This window comes from Lissotriton vulgaris, chromosome 2_1 (assembly GCF_964263255.1).
Source record: "Lissotriton vulgaris chromosome 2_1, aLisVul1.2, whole genome shotgun sequence".
Classification (NCBI taxonomy): domain Eukaryota; kingdom Metazoa; phylum Chordata; class Amphibia; order Caudata; family Salamandridae; genus Lissotriton; species Lissotriton vulgaris.
In genome coordinates, this window is record NC_141687.1 from 515,321,528 (window position 1) to 515,343,642 (window position 22,115).

A 22,115-nucleotide genomic window follows, 5' to 3' on the forward strand; every position below is an offset into this window, starting at 1 on the left:
AACTCCTACGCGTTTCGAACAAATGTTCTTGGTCACGGCAGTGTTCTACGTTAGTCCCTTTTCAATTTCCACATTTTATACTCGATCTCATTACATTTGTAGAACAATGCATTGTGGGTCATGTAGTTGTTCTCTATTTTACATGTTATTACATTTCATTTTACATTTTTCATTTTTCAGGGCGATAGTGGGGGTCACATATCATTAAGTGGTGCACTGTTACACGTTAATTCTTAGTAGAATATATTACGTGTTTCACTGAATAAAGATGTATTCATGTATTTCAACATACTAGTGCCTTCCACTAAACGATATCACTTTTGTTCCTCGTTCTCGAACGCGGGCACCGACAGAAAGCGTTCCCTTTGCGACGGGAACAATTGCAAGGAATATATATATATGTGTATATATATATATATATATATATATATATATATATATATATATATATATATATATATATATATATATATTATAATGCACAAGTGTCAGTTTTCTCTGTGTAGTTCTAGTTAGGTCACACTTTACATCGGAAGAGTATTCTTTGTTTTGCTAAGAACTTTAACACCACTTGCCGAATCTTCACAAACCCATTTAAAAAAAGTTCAGACACCTTAGCTCCTTCCGGGAAAGTTTTGGAAAGAAACGGGGAGGGGGTCTGCCATTTACCTATGAAGATTCCATAAGGATTGAGAGTGCTACAGCCAGAATAGCTAAACGGAATTACACCGAATTTGACAGAAAGCTAGATCTTTACTTACAAAGCATGCTTTTTATGATTTGGTGTAAATCAGTTCAGTCGAAAAATGTATACCTATATATACATTTGGACTGAAATAAAAAAAATTCAAGCCTACTGATCAGCTGAGGGGACGTTTCTTTTTTTTAGCTAAAGCTCTGATTGCCTTGCAGTTGCACTGATAGGGCTTAAGGTGAAGAATCTGCGGTTAGAGTGAGTATCCACCAGAAAGAGCTTCCTTTACCAAAAGTAACATGTTTGTTTTGACTCGTGATCTCCAACAGTCAAAACAAACATGTTACATATTCATTGACATTCTCTACTTCAGAGCTTTAGCTTTGTGCTCCTGGGGTATGTGAGGATCCCAGTGCCATCTTGTTCTAATTCCAAGATTATTTTTGTTTTTGATAATAATTATTTTCAGACCTCTTCTATGTATCCGCAAATCAGATTAATTTCACAGTCCCTCATCAGGGGAAAATTCCATGCAAAGTGCCCCTCCGACTACTTTCATAAACTTGTGAGAAAAATTACCTGGAGGTGCCAGGGTTTAAGCTTTCTAAGAAAGGTTACTAAAGTTGTCTCCTAAAAAACCAAAGCTCCTTTTAGTGCCAGCCACCTCCTAAATTGTTCAAAAAAGTATTCACTGCACCAAGCCCCCAAATATGATAGAGAAATCCAGCTTCTGCTGTTGATCCTGTAAAATACCCATTGATGCCGGACCTCAGATGTCCGTTTCGGGTTGCAGAGACGGTCATCATCTGTTTATATGTCTTTTTTGGCTGTAGGTCCACCTCTTTTTGGGCCCGCCACGGGGGACCCGGTGCCCCAAAACTTTCTGCACCGCCACCATCTGGCGCCGTTTGATCCTGTGTGTCTTTCCCTCCACCCTTCTGCCAGGGGCCCCCTTTGGCAGAATGCCTTACCCTCTCTGCCACTGCTGTGGTCTCCCCGTCCCGGGAGGCCCGCTGGTTTGACTACTGGGGGCGCAATATGGTCGCCTCCATCAGTGCGGCTTTGAGGACCCTTAACATTCTGTGTGTTTTGGCTAAGGCCACTTCTGCCTTGTGGGACTCGGCGGAGTCCCTCATGTCTGCCGCTTCTCAGGAGAGTGCCTGTGTTGATCTACGGCACCACGTGTTGGATGGCCGGGAGCTGGTGGCATTTCTTCTTCGCTCTGCTCTGGACATCTCAGAGGTGCTTGGTCGTGCCATGGCTTCTTCCGTTGCTCTTCGTCGACATGCCTGGCTTCGGGACAGTGTGTTCCCTGAGAACGTTCGAGAACGGCTGGTGGACCTTCCTTTCGATGGCGCTCTTCTGTTCCAAGCCCCTGCGGACTCGGCCATTCAGGGGTTCTTGGTGGGGCTTCAGCCTCCCCCTCCTCCTCCTATTCCTTCTCCTCCTCCTCCTCCTATTCCTTCTCCTTCTCCTCCTCCTCCTCCTCCTTCTTCTCGCCCTCAGTGATCTGTGAGTTGATCTGGATTTTGAGAGGTGTTCTTCTGTTGGGGCGGATCGCCCCCGTGTGTGTTCTGTGTGATTACTTGTTACATTCTTTGTTTCCCTTTTAGTTGTGTATTTCCCTTTTAACCTCACTGAGAATGGAGCTTTGGTCATTATGCTGGAGTTTCATCTGATGACAGCTGTACTGTGCTCTACTGAATAAATTCCTATTTCTTGGAACTTGGATTTGAATATTATTTCAATATCAACTTTACAATTTTGGCGATGAGGGCTATGTAACTGCTACTTATTTCAATATGAACTTTACATTACTGCGTATTCCAGTCCTTTGGTTAGGACTGTGGTGCTGTTGCCTGCTGTTCCGGCCCCCCTTTTTGGATTGTGATTTTTGGCTTTTGCTGAGTTGTGTTGGCCCTGAGATTAGGCCTTCTGTTGTTCTTACTGGCTGATAGGCAAGCCATATGCGTGGTTCTTCGCAGGGCTCCTGTTTTTTCCTCTGCTGCAGAAAGTTTTTCCTAAGAGGGTTCCAATGTCTTGGGACATATCATGCCCTATGTGGGGTTCTGGTAGCTATTATATAGCTCTGTTATATGCTAGGGAGGTGTGGTCACCTTCGGGCGTCTGCTTTCCGTGGCGTCCCGGTATGTCACAGGTGCGTTCCTCTTGCCGAGGGTTTTGGTATGGCTCAAGCTGTGTCCCGAGCTGTCCTCTTTTGGGGGTGTATCCGGAGCCTTCTTGGCCTTCCTGGCCTCTGTCTTCGGCTGGCGTCTGGTTGTCCTGGGTGCACCGTTCCGTGCAGTTGTCTGCAGCGGGCTATACCTGTGGAGCCGACCTGCTGTTCTTTTGCATCCTAGTGCCTTCTCACACAGTGATGCCTTGCCTTGTCCGCTGATTGAGGCTGGGGTGTGTTTGGGCCTCTTCCAGTGGGCTCTGTCTTCAGTTCTCCCTCTCCTTCCTGGGATGGCGAAGCTTCTGGAGTTTCTTGTGATTCTTGTGCATCCTCGGGCGCTGTCTGTACCTGCGGTGTTGGGTGGTTCCCGTGGGCGACCTCAGGCTAACCGTCTGCTCCGCCTTATTGTCGAAGGCGCCGTTAGGTCTTGTCCATTGCCTTCTGGCTGTGATAGGCTCGGCTGCCCTCTTCACTGGGCGTTCCCGGTGGAGGGGGTTTTGACTCTTTTATTTGAAGTCTCTAGGTTGCTCTTCTTCCTAGGTGCTCCCCTTCATTGCTTGGGCCCTGGGGCTCCTGGTAGAGATTCTTGATACCTTGAATGTGTGTGGGGCACTTTGGCCTCCTTAGCCTTGCCCTCGTTTCTGCTGCTGCTTGCAGTGGGCTGCCTCTCTTCATGTCTTTCCGCATCTCCTCTGGGATTGGGGGTCTTCTGGATGCAGGGGTTCCCCTTGCCTGGGGGGGGGGGGGGGAGGGGGGGGAGGTCAGGGTTCTTTTCCTTGTCCGTGGCCTTGTCCCCTTTGGGACTCTCTATTATGTCCAGGTTGGTAGGGTCCTCTCGCAGACCCTCCTCCCCCTTGGCCTCCTACTTCCACAACAAGATCGCGGACATACACAACAGCTTCAGCACTCAACCGACACACGCCACTACTGAACCAACCCCCCCCCCCCCCCCCCCTCCACCCACCACCCTCCGCGCCTGGACCCCGATCAGCACCGAAGACACTATCCGCACGATGAACTCCATCCACTCCGGATCTCCGACCGACCCCTGCCCTCACCACGTCTTCAACAAGGCCGACGCTGTCATCGCACCCCACCTGCGGGACATCATCAACACCTCCTTCGACACTGCTACCTTCCCGGAGAGCTGGAAGCACGCCGAACTCAGCGCTCTACTAAAGAAGCCATCAGCCGACCCCACCGACCTCAAGAACTACCGCCCCATCTCGCTGCTCCCGTTTCCTGCAAAAGTCATCGAGAAGACCGTCAAAAAGCAGGTGGCCGCCTTCCTCGAGACGAACGGATCCCTCGACCTCCTGCAGTCTGGCTTCCGGGCCAACCACAGCACCGAGACCGCCCTGATCGCAGCCACCGATGACATCCGAGCACTGCTAGACAACGGAGAAAGAGCGGCCCTCATCCTCCTAGACCTCTCCGAGGCCTTCGACACTGTCTGCCACCGTACCCTACTGCAGCGCCTCAGCAACGTCGGAATCCAGGAGAAGGCACTGGAATGGATCATCTCGTTCCTCGCCGGAAGGACACAGAGAGTCCGCCTCCCCCCGTTCAGATCGGAGGCCACCGAAGTCATCTGCGGCGTTCCTCAAGGCTCCTCACTCAGCCCAACCCTCTTCAACGTCTACATGAGCCCCCTCGCAGCCATCGCACGCCAACACAACCCCAACATCATCTCCTACGCCGACGACACCCAGCTGATTCTCTACCTCACCAACGACCCCGCCACCGCCAGAGCCAACCTACACGAAGGGATGACAGACGTAGCCAAGTGGATGATGAACAGCCGCCTGAAACTGAACTCGGACAAGACGGAAGTCCTCATCCTGGGATCTTCACCCTCCGCCTAGGACGACTCCTGGTGGCCCCCCGCCCTGGGCAGCGCACCCAAACCAACAGACCACGCACGCAACCTGGGCTTCATCCTGGACTCCTCCCTCTCCATGACCAGACAAGTCAACGCCGTCTCCTCGTCGTGCTTCAACATCCTGCGCATGCTACGTAAGATCTTCCGGTGGATCCCCACCGAGACCAGGAAGACGGTCACCCAGGCCCTCGTCCCCAGCCGTCTGGACTACGGCAACTCCCTCTACGCCGGAACCACCGCCAAACTCCAGAAGAGACTCCAGCGGATTCAGAACGCCTCAGCACGACTCATCCTGGACATCCCCCGTCGCAGTCACATCTCCGGACACCTGAGAGATCTGCACTGGCTCCCGGTCAACAAGAGAATCACCTTCCGTCTCCTCACCCACGCACACAAAGCTCTACACAACCAAGGCCCAGGATACCTCAACAGCCGCCTCAACTTCTACGCTCCCACACGCCAACTTCGATCGACCGGCCACTCCCTCGCCGCCGTCCCCCGCATCCGAAGAGCCACCACAGGAGGAAGGTCCTTCTCCTACCTGGCCGCCAAGACTTGGAACTCCCTCCCGACCCACCTCCGCCTGACCCAGGACCACCTTGCCTTCAGGAAGCAACTCAAGACCTGGCTGTTCGAGCAGTAGCGGACCCCCCCTCCCCTAGCGCCTTGAGACCCTCTGGGTGAGTAGTGCGCTATATAAATGCTTTGATTGATTGATTGGGTATGGCTAGGGTATCTATTCTGTGTTAGGGGATCTGCGGCTAGTAGTCTCTATCAGTTGTACAAGTAACTTACCTTCGGTAACGGTGTATCTGGTAGAGACTAATCTAGCCGCAGATTCCTTCACGACTCACCCTTCCTCCCTGTTCTGCGAGGGCCTTTGGCTTGGTCTTCTGCTCTCGCCTCCCTGTGGGTGGCTGTGTCTCCTCTGAGTGCATTCTTTCGCTCTTTTTCGGCAGAATGTTGACCTGTGGTTTGTTACGATTCCTCCCTTTTGGTCATTGAGGATAGGTTCTAGGTACTTGTGTGTCCTTATGCTCTGGTTGCTCCAGGTTGGGGCTACCTTCAACCTCTCCTTTCCCTCTTCCCCCTTTCAGTGCTAGGGGTTTTGGCCCCTATACTTCTCTGCTGTATTCGGGGTTGGGGGTCTTTTGGCAGGGCCTCTGCCCTTGTTCCTTATGGGGGATGTCACATTCTGTGCTGGGGCTGTTCTGGGGTTTGTCCCGGACTGGATCCCCTTCATTGTTCTTGATTGGGATTGTTGTCCTGCTACGTGTTATGACATTTTTTCATATGTTCTTTGTCTCTGCAGGGCTATTTCCGTACTGGCAGGGTTGCTGATCAGGGCGGTGCTCTGTTCTTTATTCTTTTCCCTGCCTTTATGTGCAGCAGTGTCTGGCACTGCCCCTTATGGGGTTGTTCCTCAGCATTCCTTTTCTATGTTTCAGCTCTTTTGCACACGGTTCCTATACTGTTTCCATACTGTCACAGTTGTGTCTGATGGCTCCGCGTTGTGGCGCGGAAAAGTTCTCCAAAGAAAACTGACGTAGGTGTGCTGGGGGACCTCGTATGTGACCTCGCTGGCGTCATGTACGCGGAAAACATCAGTGCGGAGTCGGGTGATGCCGTCCCCCCGGTGTGCAGGGATGCTGGGCAAAAAAAATTCTGGATCCAGTCTCACGCCTGAGGATAATTCTATGTTAGGGAATCTGCAGCTAGAACGTCTCTACCAGATACACCGTTACCGAAGGTAAGTAACTCGTACATCGGGTAATTCGAAGCACAAGAAGAAGGCTAAGCAGCCCATCGCTCTTCGCCTTCTCCCTGTCCGTCGGCCGACGCATTGCAGGACCCGAAAGGTCGTCGTCCTTCGGCTCCGCCCGCGGAGCCTACTGGTACGGTACCGAGCTTCCCTCCCTTCATGGGTGTCAGAGCGTCCCCTATCCAGCTTCATGCATTTTGCAAAGCCCTCCACTTCTTTTTTGCACAGGCTGACTCTTTGGACCCCGCGGACTCGGCTGGGGCTCCAAGCCTTAAATGTCAGCGGCTCCGGCCTCGGTGCCACAGGGCCCCCAGGGATCCAGGTTGATGCCGGTCAACCTCACAACACCTCCTCCGGCACCGATTCCTCTGACACCGGTTGTGTCACCGGCCGGCGTTGACCCCAGCCTCCCCCTCAACGTGGACACTGATCCGGACCGGCGCTGACCAGTACTTTTGTACCACTGTTCTACCCTGGCGTACCTTGTTGCCCTGAGTGGCAGCCAGAGGAGGACCGGGTGGAGTCTGTTGACCCTCTGGCTGACCAGCTTGAAGAGGCAGACTGGAGAGTGCAGTTGGGTGAGCCAGTGGTCTGGATACCTCCCCAGACCTTGGTGTGCTTTCTCCCCCTACCGTGGCCACGGAGGAGGGAGCCTCCTACGCTGTGGTGTGGCATAGGGCGGCTGAGGCCTTAGGCATTGAGCTTCCTACGGTGTTATTCAGGACTAACCTCCTGACTGAGGTGCTTCAGCCATCAGCGGCCTCTTCGGAGCCCCTGCTGGCATTCAATGAGGACATCACAGACCTCCTTCTAGGCACTTGGTCCAAGCCCAGCACAGGTGCTCCAGTGGATAGGATGATTGCTCGACGCCACCGCTCTGCTCCGGCGATCTAATGTTCGAGGCATGTGGGCTGCTGAATTCATATCTGTGCATAGATCGCCGCCTAGTGTTGGGTCCGGATGATTGCACATTGTTGTCCTGGAAGAGTCTTCAATGTATCACGAGATAGGTGGCTCCTCCCCTGGACTACAGTGTGCATGGGCATCCTCTCCATCCTCTGATTGTTTTTTTCCGCCATATGGGTTCGGATGTTACTATCTTAGCTCAAGTTAGGATAAGTTTCTACAAAGCCAAAAGGCTTTCGACAGCGTCGGTATCGTTTCGTTCGGTACCGGTAACTTTGTTTCGAGAGGACATCGAGGAATCCGACGGTTTTCTTTCCACACTCGACGCGATCTTCGATCTACAATGGAAAGAAGTCCATTCAAGAGGTGTCTACTTTGCAATGCAAAATACCCGCACATCGATGTCCACCCGGTGTGCAACAAGTGCCTGTCCCCGGATCACAACGAAGCCAACTGTATGGCCTGTGCCCGGTTCAGGTCGAAGAAAACTCTTCAGATTCGATGCACGGCTCGATTGGAGTCGAAAAGGTCAGCGCCTGTTCCTGAAAACATCTTCGGGACCGAAGAGGTCGTTGATCTGGAGGATCAGGAATACCGCTCCGATCCGGCTTCGGACCATGACTCCGTGTATGACGCCGAAGACGAAGAGGTGCAAGAAGAAGACGAAAACTTTGTCGAAGAGGTAGGAGACGACGCAGAGGTCCTTGGGGCCGTAGAAGATAGCCCAGGCGAGGAGCTAGGCCCAACCGGCTATACGGGGGCCGACGATGATGCACTCAATAAGGCTCAGGTCGAGAGATCGCCACTAGGCCTTACCCAAGATCTACAGTCTCGTTCTACAGCCCGCATAAAGGCCCGGCTTCGAACATTAATAAACAGCCATCGGTTTCAAAACCGCCATCGGTCGATCCAAAGAAATCGAAACCGAAAGCATCAATGACAAAGCCGAAACCGAAAGTGCAACTAACTCTGGTCGGCTCCAAGGCCTCAAACCCCTCGGAGCCGAAGAAACAGAAAATGGCTGTCGATGCCGAAAAGCTCAAGAAGGTCATCGAACCGACGGTTGGGGCACCGAAGACCAAGGTCAAGGCTGTCGAACCAACAAGGCCGACGCCGAAAGGAGTCGACACACACAAAAGACTCGAACCGAAAGACGGGATCGATCCTCGGTCGAGGCCTGCGGACAAGACGAAGACTGGCTCCAAGGACCCTGTCGAGTCGACGCAGCCGAGTCCATTCATAGCCAAGGATGGGTCGGAGTCACTCCAACGCATCAAGGATAAGGCTACAGCGGTCGGGCCAAACAAGGCCCCAACACCAAAGCTGGTCGGAAACGTTCAGACCGCGTCGACGCCAATCAAATTCGGGTTGCCACCCTCAGTACGTCCGAAGTTGTTCGAACCAAAAAGAGGTATCCGCGCCATTAAAAAAGTGTCGACGGAAATGGAGGCTACAGAGGAGCCTGAAGAACAGGAGTCGAGGCAATTCATCGACTCGGAAACTGGTAGACTGTCCATATATAAAAGGAAAATAATACCAGAAACACCCATGGAGTCATATAAGATTCCCTTGAAGAAGAAGAGGGTTTCAACAACGTCACCGGCTCTTGTGAACCCCTCCATTCCTATGGACAAGAACCTCAGAATTTTTCACCCACATACTCAGATGTGGATGCAGGGGATGATGAACATGAAGATGATCCTTATCATGTGGACACTGATCCCGATGATCAAAACCAACCATGGGCAGACCCGGCTGACCCAAGGGATCCGCAGACTGCCCCTGACACTCATGTGTACAGTGTGAAAACATCTCCTACTGAGGACACTACTGCCTGAAAGAGCAGCCAGTAATCATGAGGTCGAGCTACATGCTGAACCTGTGGAGGAAGACTTTCTGGTCAACACCTTTTCCACTTCAAAAAGAACAGTCAAGACCCTGTCCATGCTAAAAGGGGTCCTTAAGCATGCTGGTGACATTTTTAAGGACACCACTAGGGCCAGGGTGTTAAACCCAAGGATTGAAAAGAAATATAGACCGGCACCTGGGGACCCTACTTATATAAGGGGACAGTTGCCATTGGACTCATTAGTTGTTTCTAATGCACGTAAGAGAGCAAACTCCCAGACTACAGGTGATGCTCCTCCTCCTGACAGAGTCAAAAGTTCTGGAAACTTCAGGAAAAAGGGTGGCTGCGCAGGCGGCTAACATCTGGCGCATTGCCAACACTCAGGCACTCTTAGCCAGATATGACAGGCCCCATCACTTGAGACACTGTTGCAACACCTGCCAGATCAGTACAAGGAGGGTGCAGAACTACTAATCCAAGAAGGGAAGCTTATAACCAATGCTTCCATCAAGTGCGCGCTAGACGCAGCTGACACTGCAGCCAGGGCCATCAACACTAGCGTTATGTTAAGGAGACATGCCTGGTTGAGAATCTCGGGATTCAAACCAGAAATACAAACTTCTATTGTTGTGTTTTATCTAGGACCCCGATCAATATTGTGACCTCATGCCCCTATACGGCTATAATCCATACATATCCCTATATTGGCATAACGATCAGAGCCATATTTCAGTAACTCGTCTCTGCAGTTCATGACAGTCCATGAGACAGCAGAAGCCACTTCCTTAGATTCCTACATAGCACACCGAGTTCTTTCGACATCTCAAACCCCCAGCAACCTGGAAAAGCCCCGCTTGCTTTGTTTTTATTAGTAATAGAACTCCTGCGAGCACTGTAAGAACGACCAGTTCTTAGTGACATCTTTATTGACGTCTTATGTCCAAAAACTTACGTCAAACTCGGCACCTTTCAGGTATAAATATACCAACGTTGCCTTAAGCAAACACACGGTGGTGGTGAATACTGGAGCAGATCAGCTGTCCCCTTGCAGAGCCCAGCAGATGCGAGAAGCCCACGGACGCTGCCCCTCCTCCTTGACGCGCTGAGAAAGACGCTGTCTTTTCTCCTGCCGAGAAAATCCAGCTCCGGCGTTTCCAGCCTACCCTTGCGGGTGACTGGGATATCGGGTCCTGAGAGGAGATACCAGACCTCCTGCATTCTATTCCAGAGGTACGGTGCTGACTAAACCCTTAGAGAGAATTCTTGAAACAAACTCTTGGCAAAACCAACTTAACTTAAACTGCTACTTCCTCCCTCCCATGTATTAGGCTTAGGTCAGGTACACTGGGGTAGGTGTAGTTAGAAGCACCAGTTGAGGTCGTTAGCCAATGTATATATGAATGTATATATTTTATTCATTTTAACTATCTTATGGCTAATAAACCATATCAATGCGTTTACAGTATTATTTCGTAATACTCCTTTTACTGTACGCACTTTTCATAACAAGTCTTGCAATTGTGGCAATTCATTTCTCTTGCATGAGCAGGAAGACTGCTCAATAAATAATATCTTTTATTGAAAACGCCCGTCTCTCTATTCTCTGCATCCTGGTGAAAGTAAAACTTCACAACTAACTGAGTGAAATAGCTGTCTATTGTTTCACACGACTCTAGAGATTGACTCTTATTTTGAGGAGCAAAGTTGTCATGTTAATGCGGTTTTTGGAAGCTGAATCCCTTCTTGTCTGAGCCAGGGAAGCTGATCACTTCCTATTCAGTCAAGAAAGTTTCCAGTGACCTCTGAGCTAGCTGGCGCAAACTTAAATTAAGTCTAACATAGTCAGTAGAGACCTAGAAGACCGCAGTCCTACATCTACACTGCTGTTTGTTATTCCAATACGCAGTGCCTATAGGGAAAATAGGAACTACACTACACTATTCTCAATCAGCCAGTTAACCCGGACTACTTATTTGGACCGGAGATTGACACCACCCTTGACAAAAATTAAAAAAGACACAGAGACTGCAAAGTCTATGGGGGCTCTGCAGTCACAGCACTTTCGGGGTGGCTCCTTTCGTCGCTCCAATACTAGGGGCCCTTCAAGAGGCCAAACCACACAACAGACACAGTACAATAAAAGAAGTACACAATCCACGTACAATAAGAACAACCGGGGTGGATATCGTAGAAACAACATCAAGGGCAGAGGCAGAGGAAACAACAGTTCCAGATCCTCTGCCAATAGCAAACAGTGACGCCCTGTCACTGTCCCCCGACCATATAACACCTGTCGGGGGGAGACTACAACAGTTCCTGCCAGTCTGGAAATCCATCACCACGGACAGGTGGGTGAGAGACATTGTCCAGTACGGGTATTGTCTGGAATTAACATCCACTCCACCCAACATCCCACCAAGACACCGTCCTATGTCCGCAGAGCACTGACACTTATTGCAGCTCGAGGTCGTCAGCATGCTGCAAAAAGGGGCTATAGAGCTCATGCCTGTAGAAGACCAAGGCTTAGGGGTGTACTCTCTGTACTTTTTAATACCCAAAAAGGACGGGTCTCTCAGACCTATACTGGACCTCAGGCCTCTAAACAGTTACATTCTGCCAGAGCATTTTCATATGCTCACCTTACAGCAGGTCCTGCTGTTACTCAGTCAGGGAGACTTCCTCGCAACACTGGATCTAAAAGATGCGTATTTCCATATACCCATACACCCATCACACAGACAGTATCTCAGGTTCACTATTCAAAATCAACATTATCAGTTCAAAGTCCTCCCTTTCGGAGTAACAACGGCACCCAGGGTGTTCACAAAGTGCCTGGCGACAGTAGCAGCACACCTAAGGAGACAGCACATACATGTCTACCCTTATCTGGACGACTGGCTTATTCAAGCAAAGATGGCCCAGCAGTGTGCCAGCCACATGTCCCACACCATTCATCTTCTTCACAGTCTGGGATTCTCGCCGAATTATCCAAAGTCACATCTTCAGCCCGCCCACGTGCGACAGTACCTGGATGCGACAATAAACACTCTGGCAGCCAAAACTCAGCCAAATTCAGCGAGAATAAACAGCATGCAATTGCTGATACAAAAATTCAGACCTCAACACTCGCTTCCAGCAAAAGTGTTCATGCAGTTGATAGGCATGATGGCCTCCTGCATCTTCATAGTCCCGCATGCGAGACTACATATGCGTCCGCTTCAGTTGTGCTTGGCACGTCAGTGGAATCAAGCTCAAGGACAGTTAAAAGACCTAGTGTTGGTGAGCGGTCGGGCATTCAACTCTCTGCATTGGTGGAACCCACAAAACCTTTGCAAGGGCCGACCGTTCCAAGAGCCTGTGCCACAGATTATACTGACGACGGACGCGTCTCTTCAGGGATGGGGAACTCATGTACTCCACTACACAGTGTAGGGACTATGGACAGCACAGCAAAAGAAGATGCACATCAACCTTCTGGAACTGATGGCAATCTTCATGGCGATGAAAGCTTTCAAAGTACACTTGCGCAACAAGGTCGTGTTGATCCGGATGGACAACATGACTGCCATGTACTACATACAGAAGCAGGGAGGAACACACTCGCCACAGTTGTCTCATCTGGCTCAGAGCATGTTGAAGTGGGCCATTCAGAGGACCATCTTCCTCATGGCGGAACACCTCCCGGGCAAGGATAACCAGATGGCGGATCTGCTCAGCAAACACAGCCACCAGATGCACGAGTGGGAGATACATCCATCAGTACTCGAACAGTACTTCCAGCAGTGGGGTCATCCACAGATAGACCTGTTCGCCACAAGGGAAAACGCAAAATGCCAAAGCTTCGCCAACAGGTTCCCACATCCACAGTCGCAGGGCAATGCGATATGGATGAACTGGTCAGGCAAATTTGCGTACGCTTTTCCCCCAGCACCTCTAATACCGCTGGTGGCACGCAAACTGAGACAACACTCGATGACACTCATCCTGGTTGCTCCAATGTGGACATGCCAACCATGGTACACCACGTTTCTAGTACTATCAGTGGTACCGCATCAAAGGCTGCACCTCGCACCCAAGCTTTTGACGCAGCGCCATGGCGACATTCAGCATCCAGATTCGCAACAGCTCAACCTGGCGATCTGGCTCCTGAAGTCTTAGAATTTGGCTACCTCAACTTGCCGCCAGAATGTATGAATATCATCAAGGAGGCAAGACAGCCCACAACCAGAGCATGCTATGCGGCTAAATGGAAAAGGTTTGTCATATATGTTGCAACAACAATGACATTAACCCACTGGATGCATCTATTCAAAACATTATCTGTTATTTGCTGCACTTATACATGTGTAATCTGGCGTACATTTCCATTCGTATACATTTATCCGCAATAGCAGCTTATCTTCAAAACAGGCAGCACCTCTCGCTATTCAGAGTGCCTGCCATTAAGGCTTTTCTGGAAGGACTCAAAAGAGTGATCCCGCCCAGACACCCGCCTTCACCAGTCTGGAACCTCAATGTGGTCCTCACCAGACTGATGAGACCACCTTTTAAACCTCTACACTCTTGTGAGATTCAGTTTCTACCCTGGAAAGTGGCTTTCCTAGTAGCCATTACCTCACTACGAAGAGTTAGTGAACTCCAGGCACTAACCATTCAAGAGCCGTTCATACAGGTCCACGCAAATAGGGTTGTACTACGCACCAACCCTACATTCATGCCTAAGGTGATTTCGCAGTTCCACATGAACCAGACAATAGAACTGCCAGTTTTCTTTCCTAATCCAGAAAAGGTCGCAGAGAGATCTCTACACACATTAGATGTCAAAAGGGCTCTTATGTACTATATAGACAGAACAAAGGACTTCAGAAAAACAAAACAGCTTTTTGTTGCATTTTCCCCACAACACAAAGGCAACCCCATTTCCAAAGCAGGGATAGCCAGGTGGATCGTTAAGTGTATACAAATTTGCTATGCTAAGGCTAAACGCACACTAACCATTCCACCGAGAGCACACTCCACACGTAAATTAGGAGCGTCCATGGCTTTCCTGGGGAATATTCCTTTAGAAGAGATATGTAAGGCAGCCACATGGTCCACCACACATACATTTACGAAACACTACTGCGTAGATGTGCATTCTAAACAGCAAGCAGCTGTAGGACAGGCTGTTCTCAAAACTCTTTTTCAGACTGCTGCAGCTGGCACGGGCAGCCGCCGCTAACAGGAGGGACTGCTATATAATCTATGCACAGATATGAATTCAGCAGCCCACATGCCTCGAACCGAATATGCTACTTACCAGTATGCATCTGTTCTTGGCATGTAGGGCTGCCGACATTCATATCGCCCACCCTCCTCCCCGGTGCCTGTAGCAGCTGTAGCATTCAGAATTACTATGTAGCATGGACATCACTCACTGTATTACACTCCATCTCTGCCACAATGGCGAAAAACAATCTGATGATGGAGAGGATGCCCATGCGCACTGTAGTCCAGGGGAGGAGCCACCTATCTCGTGATACTTCGAAGACTCTTCCATGACAACAATGTGCAATCATCCGGACCCAACACTAGGCGGCGATCTATGCACAGATATGAATGTCAGCAGCCCTACATGCCAAGAACAGATGCATACTGGTAAGTAGCATATTCGTTTCCTCTCCCAACACCCTACCCCCGAGAGCTTGGTGGTCCAAGCCTCAACATCCAAAGTGCATTCCCTACTGGTCCCCCAGATAGGGAATCCAAGAAGCTGGACTATCTTGGGAAGATGCTTTCTTCCGCCAGCTTAGGACTGCGGTCGGTGAACACCGCGTGTCTCTTAGGCCGGTACACCCACTCTGTGTGGGACACGGTTGCGCAAGTGTTGCCACAGTGCCCGGAGGAGGCTCGACCATACTCTTCTGTGCGGTCGCAGAGGGTAGAGACGCAGCAAAGTTTGCCATTCGATGTGGGCTGGACACGCCGACTCGCAGGGTAGAACGATTTCTGCATCAGTAGCCTTGAGGCGCTACACCTGGCTGAGGTCCACTGGCTTCTCCAGGGATGTCCAATCAACCCTTTTGGACATGCCCCTTGATGGCCGTCGCCTGTTTGGCTACAAGGCGGACAATGCGCTTGAGCAATTCAAGGGCTCTAGAGCTACGGCCAGATCCTTGGGTCTCGCGCCACCTCTCTCCCCATTCAGTCTGCCTTTTGCCCCTTTTGTGGCTACAGAAGGGGTGCCCCTCCACTTTCCACCCAGTGCCACAGGCTGGCGCAAGCTACAAAGCCTCAGCACCGCTGAGGACGGGGGACCGAGCGCCGGGGGGCTGGGGGCCAGCAGGCGGGACAGTTCACCAGTGCCCCTTTGCGGCAGCCTCCAAACCTTCTTAGTCTGCCATCACCATCCTCACTGGCACAACATCACATTGAACAGGTGGGTTTTGCAGATGGTCCGAAGGAGCTTCTCCCTCCCCTTCAATACTACCCATCCCTCCATACCACCAACACTCCATCGCTTATCAGAGAATCAATTTGCCCTTCTCTGTCAAATTTACAGTTCTCTTGGCCAAGGGAGCGATCAAGACAGTGCCTGTCCCAGAAGTAGGTCATATTTGTTACTCTCACTACTTCCTGGTACCCAAGAAGGACAAAGGCCTGCCTCCTATCTTGGATCTCAGCGACGTCAACCGCTTCCTCTGGAACGAGAAGTTAAAAGTGTTGGCATTAGCTCAGGTGCTGTATGCTCTCGACCCTGGAGACTGGATGGTAGTGTTGGACTAGCAGGATGATCACTTCCACATTCCCTTCCTGTCAGCCCACAGGTGTTACCTACGGTTCACAATAGGCCATGAGCATTTTCAGTTTACCGTGCTCCCCTTTTGGCCTTACCAGCGCCCCTAGGGTGTTCATGAAAGTGATGGCGGTGGTCACAGCTCATCTGTGCAGATGATGGTTTTCAGTCTTCCCCTATCTCGACGACTGGCTTGCCCCAGGCTGTCGTCTCCCACCTCCAGACTATGGTGGACCTCCTGCACTCGCTCTGGTTCACTATCAACGTGCCAAAGTAACATCTGATTTCCTCTTAGAAGCTCCTTTTAATCGGAGCAGTTCTGGATACAGCACAAGTTCTGGCTAATCCTTCCGAGCAACAATGATGGGATATTCAGGCTTTGATACCGATGTTTCAGCCTCTATCCCGGGTTTCAGTGAGAATTACCTTGAGGCTGCTGGGCCTCAAGGCCTCCTGCATCCTGCTGGTGGATCATGCCAGGTGGCATACGCTGGCTCTGCAGTGGGACCTGAAGTCCCAGTGGGTGCAGCATCATGGGATTCTTTCCGATTGCGTCCAGATCTCGGAGGGCACTGCACACCAATTGCAGTGGTGCCTAACGAACAAGAATTGGGTCAACAGCAGATCCCTTACCCATCCAGAGTTCACAGTGGTGACAGATGCGTCACTCCTGGAATGGGGTGGCCACATGGAAGAGACGGAGATCAGAGGCCTGTGGTCTCCGGCGGAGTCCGGGCTCCACATCAATCATCTGGAGCTCCGGACAATTCGTCTGGCACTGAAGGCAGTCCTTCCTTCTGTCAAAGGAAGTGTGTTGCAGGTGTTCATGGACAACACCACCGCCATGTGGTCCTGCAACAAACAGGGCTGTGTGGGGCCGTGGACCCTGTGTCAAGAGGCTCTTCGCCTTTGGCTGGAACATCAGGGCATGTCACTGATGGTTAAACATCTGGCAGGTTCTCTGAACGTCAGGACAGACTACTCAGTCGCCGGTGCATGATGGATCACGAATGGCGTCTTCCCTCGGAGGTGATGCAATGTCTCTTTCAGCAGTGGGTAGAGCCTTGGTTAGATCTGTTCGTCTCTGAAGAGAATGCGGAATGTCAGCAGTTCTACGCATTGGAATTTCCAAGCCAGCATTCGCCGGTCGACGCTTTTTGTCGCAATTGGTGTTGCGTACTTCTATACGCCTTTCTGTCTGTAATCCTTCTGCCCAGAGTGATGAAGAAGATCAAGTGCAACCAGACCCAAGTCATTGTAGTGGCTCCAGAGTAGGCATGAAGAGTCTGGTTTCCCAAGCTCTTGAACATGGCCATCGATCTTCCGATCATACTGCCTCTTCTAGAGGATCATCTGTTGCAGTAGCAGGGGACGGTCCTCCAACTGAACCTGTCCAGCCTCCACCTCCTTGGGTGGCGATAGAGCGGCGCCAGTTGACAGCTTTTGACATTCCTCCCGAAGTCTGTAATGTCATCTTTGCAGCCAGGCGTCTTTCCACTAAAACATTATACGCCTGTAGATGGAAGAAATTTGTGGCATGGTGCACAGCAAAGGCTGTGAATCTCCTTAACCCTTTCCATGCTCATGACGAGCTCAGCTCGTCATGATGCACGGTTAAGCTGTGCTGATGACGAGCTGAGCTCGTCATGAAACTATGGAAATTAAAGTCTCTCAGCACAGGAGGGGAAAACACCTAGCAGCCAAGGTGTTAATACCCCTCTTTCTGAGGTTCTCCTCTTAATTCTATCTTTGGCCCAGGAGGGCTCTGCTCTCGGTGCCCTTCAAAGCTATCTTTTGGCCATTTCGGCCAGTCTACACCTTCCTGATCAGCCTTCTCGTTCCAAGTCCCCTATTGTAAATCGGTTTCTTGAGGGCATTACTCATCTCTTTCCTCCTATTCCTTTCATAATGCCACAGTGAGACTTGAACTTGGTCTTAACTTACCTTCTGTGTGGGCCTTTCGAGCCGCTACATAATTGTCCTCTCAGACTCTTGTCCTTAAAGACTGCCTTTCTTGTTGCCATCACCTCTGCTCGCAGGGTGAGTGAGCTTCAGGCTCTATCTTCTAAACCTCCATTCCTTGCTGTCCATCCGGACAAGGTTGTCCTTTGAAGTAGACCTTCTTTTCTTCCCAAAGTGGTTACCTCTTTTTACACTTTGCCCACCTTCTTCAGGCCCTCATCCTTCCAAGGAGGAGGATAGACTCCACCGTCTGGATCCAAAACGTGCGTTATCATTTTATTTGGATCGCACAAAACAATTCCAGGTGTACGAGCAACTCTTTGTTGGCTCTGTGGGCTCCAAGAAAGGTTGGGCCGTGCAAAAACGGACCATCTCTCGATGAGTCGTCCTTTGCATTAAGATCTGTTACTCCTTGGTGAAAAAGGAGCCTCCGCTAGAACTGCGTGCCCAACCCACCAGGGCGATGGCAGCCACTAATGCTTTGGGACTTGGAGTCCCCCTCTGTGATATCTGCCAGGGATCCACATGGGCATCCCTGCACACGTTAACTAAACATTACTGCCTCGATAGTCAAGTCCGGAGAGATGGCTTCTTTGGCCATTCAGTTCTCCAGGAATTTCTGGTGTAAACTTAGTTCGCAGACCCGCCTCTGAGGTTGGTATTGCAGGGGTATCTATTCTAAGGTAAGGAATCTATAACTAATAGTTTCTTTCAGATGAACAAGTTACTTACCTTCGGTAACGATATATCTGTAGGAGACATATATTAGTTATAGATTCCTTACCGCCCCTCCCATCCTCCCCATTCTGCGAACTCACTTCAAGAGTAAGGATCTCCCTTTCAGGGCCCTAGTTTTGTGCACCAGTGGTCTTGCATGGCTCTGCCCTTCTGGCATGGAATGTTGTGTAAAATAACTGACGTCAGCGTGCAGGGGCGACGTTTAAGTAGATACTGCAACGTCATCCCAGCATTGCTGACGACGAACGCGGAGTCGACCGACGCCACCTACCGATGCTCGGGGTACTAGTGAGAAAAAATTCTCTGGATCCAGTCTGACGCCTAGGGGTATTTCTAAGGTAAGGAATCTATAACTAATATATGTCTCTTACAGATATATCGTTACCGAGGGTAAGTAAGTTGTCTTCATGATGGCACCTTAAGCCGGAATGGATCCAAGATTCCACCTATCAGCTACCGCTATTTCCAGTTTATGCCTAGACTAAATTCAAGAGGTGAGCAATCTGGTAGTTATCCACCAGCACCATCATCACTCAGGGTAAGTACATTGTTCATATTCATCAATCATTATTACCTAGATTAGGAATTCAAGACCAAAAGCAGCACTTTGGGCAAGCAGTTATTGATTTCTTCTTGAGTTCTTGAAAACATATTTAGTCCATCACCCGAAGTCCAGCTTCCGAAAGGTGTAATTTGTTCCGCTGAGTCACACTTTAAAAAGATGGTGCCCCCATAACACTTATTTGCCTATATGATCTTTATTTTCTCATGAATCTTTGTTATCTGGAGATACCAGTAGGACATGGCATTAGTGGGATGTCCGCTACACCCAAAGCACTTGTGATGTTACCACAGTGGACTACTAAGTTTCTATTGAGCAACCTAGTATCCTGTTCTTGTATTTTGATTTTCTGAGTCTAGTCTTGTATCAGAGTATACTACAAATAATAATTGATTTTCAGGAAGCTAGTGTATCCATCATAAATGATGTGACTGGTTGATAAGTATGTTTTTGCAAGAGGTAGTTCTACTTTGGAAATGTGTCCTTGTCTGTTTTGTTTGGCATTTTCTGGTGTTTATTCTTGTGAGATGTGAGTTCACATGGTGACTGGTAGCAGTTAATCTTTTCTCATTTGTGAGCATTATTTAGTTTCAACTTTGGGTGGTTCTCCCTTTTTTTTTTTTACAGCTGCTGCTTGGCTGGCCGTGCCTATCCCATTGGTGATATCCTTGAAGACCTAGTGCCTCAGGTAAAAAACCAGGTGAGTAAAGCTGGTTTTGGTTGTTGTAATGCTTTTTCACAGACTGCCACAACTTTGATTGTAGCTTTTGCCACATCCCATTTCTACGTTCACCTAGAAACACAATCCTATGCTGTAGCAATCAGCTCTGCAGCAGGGTCACATGAAGAAAACTAGCAGTGCTAGGAGCCTGCTTTTGAAAAGGGTCCTGCGAAAAGCTTGAGGCCAATAACGCCCAATAGTGTTGTTTGTGCAACAGAGATTTTTAAATCCTCTAAACCTCTAATCCAAGATAATTTTGAGGACAGTTAAGCTCAGACCTTTTAAATAAAGTATAGTAAACACTCCTAATTCATTTCCACCATGTCATACCTTTCCGACGGAGAACAAACATTTTTAATGTTCTTTTATTGAATTTCTTTTGACTACAAACAGAAAGTGTCTACACATCCAGGCTATGTGATGCACATAACTTACTCAAAAACAACAATTGATGGACAGAATGCAGAACAATGTCATCCATTCACCCCAGTACAGAGATCTGGGCCTACATCCATCGTTTTTTTGCACTCCACAACACCCCAGTTCAGAAATGGCCATATGCAAATCAGCTTTGACCCTGTGCCTAATGGGAACAGTATAGCCCGAACTGCCAAGCCATGTCTTTAATGGACCGGAATAATGGATATTCTCATACGTGAGTCCCATGCTCTCCACACCACTGGAGTCAAGCTATCCTGGTTGAAGACCGCTGATAGCCAGAAACCGGTCCTAGGATGCTTGATTCCAGTCTAGTGAAAACATGGCTTGGTAGTTCGGGCTGGACTGTTCCCATGAGGCACAGGGTCAGGGCTGATTTGCATATGGCCATGTCTGAACTGGGGTGGTATGGAGTGCAAAAAAACGATGGATTTAGACCCAGATCTCTGTACTGGGGTAAATGTATGACATTGTTCTGCATTCTGTCCATCAACTGTGGTTTTTGCACATAACTTACAGCATCATTCTGTTCCAACACAATATATCAATATTGTATACAGAAAGAGCAAATATAGTGGATTATCCAAATATAAATCATGGTCTCTGCAGCACTATATGAAAATGTTCCCACCATTCAACCCAAATCTTTTTGTGTTTTTGGGGCCATTCCATAGCTTTATAAATTGTTTCCTTGGCGAAGGCGAAATAATCAATTTCTCCGGTCTATTCAGACACAGGAAGAGCATAGGAAGATCTCCGCTGGCAGGCAATATCTCTTTAGTCTACAGCAAAATCAATTGCCACCAATATTTGTGGCCCTCTATTACCATCCAGGTCAAGTGGTATAGTAAGTAGAGCCATTTTCAGGTTTTTAACAAAGGGAATACCAATTACTACTTCAAGCATACTGTGGATACAGGGCCTGTAATCTTGGATGATAGGACAATCCTACACTGTGTGCAAGAAGGTACCCAAGACTTATTACATTCCATATAGTTGTGGTCTGTCCTTTTTCCTATTTTCCATAGCATTATAGGCATGTAATATTCCCTATGAAAATATTTGGCTTGAATAAGATGTCATTTTTCTGAAATCACCAATTGTCTGGCTGCCATCTTGACCTCAGCCCACTGTCTTCTCAGAAATTCCCTGGTTTTCCATCTCACCTTTCTCTAAGGGATTTAAGCAGCTCTCCAGTACTAACCACCAAAGCACAAAAGAGCTTAGAAATTGGCTACCCTTTAACCCTAGGCTCTGCAGTACTAACCCCAAAGCACTAAAGAGCTTAGAAATTGGCTACCCTTTAACCCTAGGCTCTCCAGTGCTAACCACCAAAGCACTAAAGAGCTTAGAAATTGGCTACCCTTTAACCCTCTCCTTAACTATTTGAGATTACAGTGGGTTGAGCTATGGGATGGGGTTCAATCTTTCTTTTCTTTGTTACCCTTAAGTGTATGTGTCATTTGTACAACTGAGACTAGTTGAGTCTAAAGTCGTTGCTAATTGCTCAGAGGACTTAATGTAGGTAGATTCCTAAACATCCGCTTGGTTCAGAATCCCGACCCTTGTCCCAAGCTGGGAATCCCTAGAGCTGTGTCACCCTACCTAGCCACAAACTATGCTATAATAGCATTTTCATTATTAATCTGC

At 49.3% G+C, this 22,115-nt stretch overlaps 1 protein-coding gene across 1 annotated transcript in view; it reads left to right on the plus strand.

Moving 5' to 3' along the window:
• Window positions 1-22,115, plus strand: part of VPS8 (VPS8 subunit of CORVET complex) — a 1,704,823-nt gene that overhangs the window by 565,123 nt on the left and 1,117,585 nt on the right. The window contains exon 25 of the mRNA XM_086955430.1: window positions 19,934-20,006. Coding sequence (XP_086811556.1) covers window positions 19,934-20,006 — 73 coding nt within the window. The remainder of the gene's footprint in view (window positions 1-19,933; window positions 20,007-22,115) is intronic.